Source organism: Oncorhynchus mykiss, chromosome 12 (genome assembly GCF_013265735.2).
Source record: "Oncorhynchus mykiss isolate Arlee chromosome 12, USDA_OmykA_1.1, whole genome shotgun sequence".
Taxonomy (NCBI): Eukaryota; Metazoa; Chordata; class Actinopteri; order Salmoniformes; family Salmonidae; genus Oncorhynchus; species Oncorhynchus mykiss.
In genome coordinates, this window is record NC_048576.1 from 13,417,895 (window position 1) to 13,427,147 (window position 9,253).

A 9,253-nucleotide genomic window follows, 5' to 3' on the forward strand; every position below is an offset into this window, starting at 1 on the left:
CTTCCCAGGACCATCCTCCGGGTCTCAGGGAGGAAGTGAGCAGGGAGAACAGGAGGAAACTGGACGGTGCTCATGGGTACTGACCCTGAACTCAACAATACAGTTGATGATGACTACACTGCAGGATTTCAAAGGGGGTGAGACAAACACTGTTCTTGTCTGCAACATCATAACTTAAATCAATGATCTCCTACAGTTTGTAGAAAATACATTTCCTTGAGTCTTTTGAACCAAACGCAAAAATACAAGACATTTCAGCTGAACATTCCCTTTAAAACCGACGTGTAACATTCTAACTACCAGACAGGAGATTTCTAAAACAACTTCAACATTTAAGTATTTATTTCACAACAATAAACACAAGTAGTTTTTGTTCATTCATGATCATTTTTACAACATAGGAGGAGATGTGACGATGGCTGGTGCACGCAGACGTCCCTTCCTGTCCAACCAGGTCTGATGATGGTGGCTGTACTGGACAAGACAGCAGGCATGATGGGATAGGCTCTGGAGGACTGCCTTCCGGTGTAGGGTGAAGTTGCCCCTAGTTTTACCCCCCCCCCCACCCTCACTAATGGTTAAGGTGAGGATTGGTGCGGAGGCTGGGAAGATTACCCTTTACCAGCTCCAAAAGAAGAGTCTGCTGCCGTGCTTGGCTGGCTGCAGCTGGCCCTCGATCACAGGGTTGGGCTCTGGCCGGGGTCTCGAGTGGTAAGCATTCTCAGGAAGGGGGCGAGAGGTGTCCACCTTTGTCACCTGAAGAGAAACACAGGAGCCCGAAATGTTAAATAAATCCACCGCAAAGAGGAGAGGAGACGGGGAGCAGGCAGACTGGTTTGTAGGCCTGTACTAAGAACACAAGTTAATGTTTTGCTGGTAAAAGAGAAAGCATATTGGTTCAATGAAGATCTGTGTCAACAGGCTTAGAGCTGTTTTCAAATGTGAGGGAGTACGGTTTACCTAGCAGTTGTACCGCTGATGGAGGACAGAGACAAATGGAGAGTACCAACCCGCTGGTAGTATAGGTAAGAGAATGGGAGAGGGTTTTAAACATCCATAATAACAGGAGTTGGTCAAAATGAAGGTCCAATACATAGAGAATGTTCAATCATTCTTTTGTTGTTCCCAAACGTGATCTTTTAATTGAATCACCCAAAGCTTTATTGAAAGATGATGTCTGGGAGCAGCAGAGAGGTCCCGTGTGGCTCAGTTGGTAGAGCATGGCGCTTATAACACCAGGGTTGTGGGTTCAATTCTCACAAGGGACCAGTAACAGAAAAACACGTATGAAAAATATGTGGACTCCACCCTCAACTCCTCTGCCCACCACACGCAGGCAGGCCCTGCCTTGTGCCACGCCATCACCTCTCGAACCCCTTCATCCCACTGCACATCACCCAGGTCAGGACCACCACTTAACTACTGTTAAGTCACTCTGCGTCTACTAAATGAGCCAACTTCTCCTTCTGGTAATAGTTTAAAGGGCCTCACCTTGGACAGTTCTCCCAGGTTGGGTCTCTCCCAGCCCAGCTTGTCCTGCACACAACTGTCAAAGGCCTGCTGCTGTTGGCGGCACTGACGCAGCTCTGCCAGGTTGGAGTAGTCCAGGCAGGTCCAGTACTCTGTGAAGGACTCAGCACAGCTCCCCTTTATCTGCCTGGAGGAAACATTAAGGAAACATCTGATTAGCACACTGTTGTTGTTGTTTAATTTAACTAAGAACAAATTCTTATTTTACGATGACTGCCTACCCCGGCCAAACCCTCGCCTACCCCGGCCAAACCCTCGCCTACCCCGGCCAAACCCTCGCCTACTTGGCACTACTTTTGACCAGATCCCTGGAGTGCCATTTGGGACGAAGCCTCAGAGTCGTATAGAGAGAAGGCTGTTGATATCCACACACAGTCTGACAAAGAAACTGTCTAATGAGTATTGGAACTGGCCTCAAAGGTTCTCAATGAAACTTGATTGTCCCTACAGAGAAATCACCATATTACTCTGACCCTGTAGTGTACTCTTCACTAAAATGTTAACAAGCTAATGCTTGTTAGGGTGATCCTCCTAGGGTGATTCCTGATGTATTTTTATATTATAAAGGATTAGGGTTATAAGTGTAAATAGCCCTATGGGACTCCCAATCACAGCCGGTTGTGATAGAGCCTGGAATCGAACCAGAGTCTGTAGTGACACCTCTAGCACTGAGACGCTGGGTCTTAGACCGCTGCGCCACTCAGGTGACAATTCAGACAGAATCCCTTCCCCAGGCATCTATTTACTTATTTAAGCCCTCGGTTCTTTTAAGGAGCATAGGCTGTTGACAAATGTCCCCCATCTCACACAGGCAACTGAAGTGAGTTCTAAATGTATCACTTTCCCTACATGCTGGACAAGAGTTGGCTTTCTTATGCTCAAATTAGCACTTGAGTACATACTACATACTATTATGATCCTGGATAAAACTTGTTTTAACTATCTAGCTAGCCCTATGTCAATTGACCTTTTTAAATGTGGGCAAGGTACCACTTCAAGGTAGGTGTAGGACCTCCAAAATAATAAACAACCAGTTGTAATTACAAGTTTGACAAAACCTTGTACCATTACAATAATGCCATCTTTTACCACTCAGCCTGTTTACATCTGGGAGCAGAACTGTTTATGTGTTCCTGCTTTGGAAGTGGGGTTTTATTTGTGGACCATACAGAGCAAGCCTGCATGTCAAACCCAGCCCAATTCACAGACAGATACCAGTCACGGCAGAGGTATGTGCCTGTGTGTCCGGCATTAATAGGTGTTATTAGTGCACAGCGGCCTTCTGTAAACAAAGCCGCCAGTCAACCCCCACAGTGAGACAACCCATGAAAACCATAAGCCGTGGCCATCTCAGTCACCAGATATCAACCCAATTGAATATTTATGGAAGATTCAGAAGCGGTGCATGAGAACGTTTTCCACCACCATCAACGAAACACCAAATGATGGAATTTCTTGTGCAAGAATCCCTCGCATCCCTCCAAGAGTTCCATCAAAGCTGTTCTGGCTCGTTGTGGCCCAACGCCATGTTAAGATACTAGGTTGGGGTTTCCTTTATTTTGTCAGTTACCTGTATATCCCGTGTCTGACGTGTCTGACTGACAGATAGCATATAGTTAGCATATAGTTAGCCTACCACTCTCTTGACTCTTATTGGTCAGTTGCAGAACAGAAGTGAAATGGAAACTGTATGCTTTAAGTTGAAATGTATTCACCCTGTTGTAATGGCCATATGAAAACACCCAGGTTGAGGCTTTATTCGGCTGAAAACTGTTGACAGAACCATGAATCTAAAACGGCAGACAGCGAAGTTCAGCAAAAGCTGCTGGATGTGGATCAGCCGTTTCATACAGTAAACATACAGCAGAGTCCTGGCAAGGGTTCACATCTTTTCAATTTCTGTTGTAAAAACACATGCAGGCTTAAGATCTTATATCATGTCATCACAACTATTACTGGTCCTTAATCATGCTAAAACAGCATTAAAGTGGCTCATGTGAAACAGACCAACATTTTTCATGTGGGTGTTTAATAATCAGTCAACACTATGATTACCTACCTGAAGAAGTTAAGTGCACACTCGTTGACTTTCTTCCCTTCGTTCAGACACTTCCTAGGGTCCTTCTCCTCCCAGCGACAGAGCATGAACTCCTTGTTGGCCTTGTCACACTGTGAGCCATAGTGGTGGGCAGCTCCCTTCAGCACCGCAGATGACACACTGATCTACACAGGGGCGAGGGCAGAATGAGACTCTACAGACACTACTCAACACGGACACACATACTGTACATAGACAAGTGTATAGCTTACTTCAATTTCAAACCCTAAACTGCCGAATATAATGACAAAAGCCAAAGGTGAACATTGTCAGATATGCCATCTTTTGAAAAAAAACATTACTTTTTGAGAGCATAAATCTGGCGTACTAGTGTTTTTGATCATGGCAATCAGAGGGGCACGAGCTCCTATTTCTTACAGGTCTCATTTTATTCCGTTCAAAATGTATTGCTCAGAATACAAATCACGACATTATATCGATGTCTTTAGATGCGCCCCAAACATCAACTGTATTCTTGGTGTAGGCCAACTGAAGTTGCCCTGTAAATGCACTCAAGGACAGGCTAAATATCATAACCGATTGACAGCTAGCCAAAAATACATTTTGATGTGAGACAACTTGAGGGAGGGGAATTAAATTAAACCAAGTAGCTAGCTAGCCAGAACGCATAAAATCACTTCCATGATAATAGAGTTAGCAAGCTTGCTAGTTATCTTGCATTGTACGGTATCACAACATGTTTTTATAGTAACAGCTGTAGCTGTCCCAAACAGGGACTGCTGTACATAAATTAAACGCTAGCTAAATTATAGTACCTAACGTTTGCTACCATTAATCTTTCACTTCCAGATCACAGCAAGTAACATTAGCTGACGGTATCACAATCGATTCAATACTTTGCAATCAACACGACACCTAGAAAATGAAAGCTAGTATTTAACAAGCTTGCTAGCTAACAACAGCCTGCTATGCTAGCTCCAGTTGGATTGCTGATTTAGCTAACTTTGCTAGCATTGCTAACCAGATTGTTTCTCAACGTTACGCCTCGTTCTTACCTCCTCAACATTCAAGTCATTAAAAGTGGGAACCTCCACCGAACCCGGCATGGTCCAGTTTCTGTCAGATTAATCAAAATGAAAGAACAATGTCATACACACTCAAGGTCCTCGTCTAGCTACTGGACGAGGCCGCACAAGGAAGGTCAGTGAGTGCATTGCGCATGTCCACAGCTTTGAAACGCATTTCAGTGACGTGTAGAAACCGAAAGAATAACACCAAAGATACTGTGGTTTACACGAATTTAAACGCCGAGTTAACTTGTTTTACGATTGGTTTCCTTCTTCATTGGAGATAGAACACCCCGGTGGCGTTAATCCATTTAGTTTTGTCGCCTTGGACAGGTTAAGCAATCCTCAATCTGATGGTGTTGGCTATCACAATCCTGACGTCTGGAGGATCTATCACTCCTGCATAATTAACTCAGGACAGGAGGACCCTGCATCAAGCAAGCCAGGAGATAGACTTTACCAGAGACAATGTGCTCAAGGAGTGGTACTCCCTGGCACGAGTTTGGACAAGCCAACAGACTGGCAGGATTTCCACCAACTGTACTATTTAGGTGCCACTGTGTCAAGTCAAATCACATACACATGGTTAGCAGATGTTAATGAGTGTAGCGAAATGCTTGTGCTTCTAGTTCCGACAGTGCAGTAATATCTAACAAGTAATCTAACAATTCTCCAACAACTACCTAATAAACACAAATCTAAAGGGGTGAATGAGAATATGTACATTTAAGTATATGGATGAGCGATGGCCGAGCGACAAAGGCAAGGTGCAGTAGATGGTATATACATGTGATATGAGTAATGTAAGATATGTAAACATTATTAAAGTGACATTACTTAGAGTGGCATAAAGTGACTAGTGATCCATTTATTAAAGTAGCCAGTGATTGGGTCTCAATGTAGGCTGCAGCCTCGCTGTGTGTGATTGCTGTTTGGCAGTCTGATGGCATTTTTCAGTCTTTCGGTCCCAACTTTGATGCATCTGTACTGACCTTGCCTTCTGGATGGTAGCGATGTGAACAGGCAGTGGCTCGGGTGGTTGATGTGCTCAATTGAAGTCTCAATCAAGCTGAGGATTATGTTTGATCAAACAGAGTTTAGGATGCTGACAGTGATTACTTCTCTCAATAGGGCCATGAGGGAATATCAGGATTTCCCATGGCAGAATGCCATAGACTTGATTCGGGCCCGGACTGGTAATGGTGAGGTCGGAAACGCTCTGGACGGGAATAATGCAGGGCACTGGGTAGGATGGTGCTTTGTCTCCGTACACAACAGAAAGGGACAACCGAAACACGGTTTAGCCTAACCTGTTTTATCTGGGGATTCCGCTGCTTATTGAAGCTGGCGGGGTGAGGTCCTTGCGTGCCTACCAGGGATTTGACTACATGACCATTTTAGAGAGAGCCACTTGGGACCAATGGATCCAAGCTTATATGGCTGCTCGTTAGCCAAAACTCAACTTGAAGTTTAGTTTTCCTTCAAATTGAAACGGTCCTATGCCAATATGTTTTCACTGTGATGACGGACAATGGATATGGCTTGATAACATACCTCAATTCAGGGATGGAAGGTTTTTCTGTACTCCTAATTATTCCATTATTTATTTATTTTTAATTTCACCTTTATTTAACCAAATGAGAACTTGTTCTCAACTAGCTTAGCTAGTTGAGAACAAGTTCTCATTTACAACAAGCAACGAAATCGAGAAGATTGATATGCTGCTAGTTTTGAATTAAACTGCATTTTTCATCAGCATGCAATGCTAGCGAATGCTAAAGCAGCCTATTGGCTCCCACAACACTTCCGGCAGCTACTCCCCAACGCTATATATCGCATTTTCATTGAATCCAATGGGCTGCATTAGCTAGCCTAGCATGTTGATGACAAAGGCAGTTTAATTCAAAACTAGCAGACCGTTTCGACTTAAAGGAAGATAGTTTTTAGCTGCTAGTAACATTGTACAGGGAGCCTACCCAGCAGGCAATGCAACCCAGCCCAGGCTGGCGCTAACATGAACGCAGTAATTCCATAAAAATAAAATGTAATTTATTCTCTTGGCCAAATTGTATATTCATAAATGCAAATGCTGTGGGATTTTTTAATTTTTTTAGCTTCTACAATTGTATAAATTCCAGAAATCTGTGAAACATAAAAAATAAAAATAAAATCATATATATATACACACACACACACTGAACAAAAATATAAATGCAACATGTAAAGTATTCCATGTCACATGTTTTATGAGCTGAAATAAAAGATCCCAGAAATGTTCCATATGTTCCATTTTTTGCTGAGTTTATATAAACCCTGCTTTTCTGATGCTGTGTGTTGGCTAATGAGAGGCTTTCAAGCTACCAGCTGCCATATAGAGCCCCACAGTGTACGTGTCATAATACCCATAACAAAAAAATGAATGGTGAAAAAACGATTGAAACCGCTAGGTTCCAATCGTTTTTTCACCATTCATTTTTCCCATTAGGGATTTTAGAAACACTTAAAATAAGGGCTGTGTTTTGTGTAAGTTTACCCTGGCGTGATGTTTTGATAACCATGTAAATCTCTATGACATGGTGATTTTTATCAATATACACTGCTCAAAAAAATAAAGGGAACACTTAAACAACACAATGTAACTCCAAGTCAATCACACTTCTGTGAAATCAAACTGTCCACTTAGGAAGCAACACTGATTGACAATAAATGTCACATGCTGTTGTGCAAATGGAATAGATAACAGGTGGAAATTATAGGCATTTAGCAAGACACCCCCAATAAAGGAGTGGTTCTGCAGGTGGGGACCACAGACCACTTCTCAGTTCCTATGCTTCCTGGCTGATGTTTTGGTCACTTTTGAATGCTGGCGGTGCTTTCACTCTAGTGGTAGCATGAGACGGAGTCTACAACCCACACAAGTGGCTCAGGTAGTGCAGCTCATCCAGGATGGCACATCAATGCGAGATGTGGCAAGAAGGTTTGCTGTGTCTGTCAGCGTAGTGTCCAGAGCATGGAGGCGCTACCAGGAGACAGGCCAGTACATCAGGAGATGTGGAGGAGGCCGTAGGAGGGCAACAACCCAGCAGCAGGACCTTTACCTCCGCCTTTGTGCAAGGAGGAGCAGGAGGAGCACTGCCAGAGCCCTGCAAAATGACCTCCAGCAGGCCACAAATGTGCATGTGTCTGCTCAAACGGTCAGAAACAGACTACATGAGGGTGGTATGAGGGCCCGACGTCCACAGGTGGGGGTTGTGCTTACAGCCCAACATCGTGCAGGACGTTTGGCATTTGCCAGAGAACACCAAGATTGGCAAATTCGCCACTGGCGCCCTGTGCTCTTCACAGATGAAAGCAGGTTCACACTGAGCACATGTGACAGACGTGACAGTCTGGAGACGCCGTGGAGAACGTTCTGCTGCCTGCAACATCCTCCAGCATGACCGGTTTGGCGGTGGGTCAGTCATGGTGTGGGGTGGCATTTCTTTGGGGGGCCGCACAGCCCTCTATGTGCTCGCCAGAGGTAGCCTGACTGCCATTAGGTACCAAGATGAGATCCTCAGACCCCTTGTGAGACCATATGCTGGTGTGGTTAGCCCTGGGTTCCTCCTAATGCAAGACAATGCTAGACCTCATGTGGCTGGAGTGTGTCAGCAGTTCCTGCAAGAGGAAGGCATTGATGCTATGGACTGGCCCGCCCGTTCCCCAGACCTGAATCCAATTGAGCACATCTGGGACATTATGTCTCGCTCCATCCACCAACGCCACGTTGCACCACAAACTGTCCAGGAGTTGGCGGATGCGTTAGTCCAGGTCTGGGAGGAGATCCCTCAGGAGACCATCCGCCACCTAATCAGGAATATGCCCAGGCGTTGTAGGGAGGTCATACAGGCACGTGCCACACACACTACTGAGCCTCATTTTGACTTGTTTTAAGGACATTACATCAAAGTTGGATCAGCTTGTAGTGTGGTTTTCCACTTTAATTTTGAGTGTGACTCCAAATCCAGACCTCCATGAGTTGATAAATTTGATTTCCATTGATAATTTTTGTGTGATTTTGTTGTCAGCATATTCAACTATGTAAAGAAAAAAGTATTTAATAAGAATATTTCATTCATTCAGATCTAGGATGTGTTATTTTAGTGTTCCCTTTATTTTTTGGAGCAGTGTTTTTGTTCTATTTATGCTCAGATTTGAAAATGCTAGTTAGCATAAAAGTAGACCATGCAAGACTACAAATCACTGCAAACTCCTGCACCTCATCTTTAGCTGACTCATTTGCTAACAGGTATTGTGTCAATTTAAAACTTGCCCAAGACAGTTCACAGAATTGTCAATTTAAGTAAATTTAGCCAATTTATGAATTACTAAATTTAGTTAACATTAGATAGTTAATCCTGAGATTCTTACCTTTGCCTCGATTCGGCAGTCTCATCCAGAGCATCATGGCATTTGTAGTTGTGTATGATAGCCACATTAGCAGTTAACTAGCGTTTTAATTTTTTTTTTGGGGGGGGGGGTAAATACAGGCAAATATATTGATGAAAGTCCCCTTGTCTGAGAGAGATTTACACAGTTATCGAAACGTCATGCCAGT

At 43.9% G+C, this 9,253-nt stretch overlaps 1 protein-coding gene across 1 annotated transcript; it reads right to left on the minus strand.

Moving 5' to 3' along the window:
- Positions 1–319: 319 nt before the first annotated feature.
- On the minus strand, positions 320–5,096 carry LOC110536990 (NADH dehydrogenase [ubiquinone] 1 alpha subcomplex subunit 8). Its single transcript, XM_021622670.2, has 4 exons — positions 4,645–5,096; positions 3,590–3,753; positions 1,492–1,657; positions 320–756 (listed from the first exon to the last, which is right to left on the minus strand). Exons 1-4 carry the CDS (start codon positions 4,693–4,695, stop codon positions 619–621), a joined length of 519 nt encoding a protein of 172 aa, XP_021478345.1. The 5' UTR covers positions 4,696–5,096; the 3' UTR covers positions 320–618.
- Between the last annotated feature and the right edge of the window lie 4,157 nt (positions 5,097–9,253).

Coding starts and splice junctions, on each gene's coding strand:
- LOC110536990 (XM_021622670.2), bottom strand. CDS start 4,695: ATGCCGGGTTCGGTGGAGGTTCCCACTTTTAATGACTTGAATGTTGAG. Junction 3,754..4,644: donor ATGACTTGAATGTTGAGGAG/GTAAGAACGAGG, acceptor GCCCCTGTGTAG/ATCAGTGTGTCATCTGCGGT. Junction 1,658..3,589: donor TGTGCACTTAACTTCTTCAG/GTAGGTAATCAT, acceptor TGTTTCCTCCAG/GCAGATAAAGGGGAGCTGTG.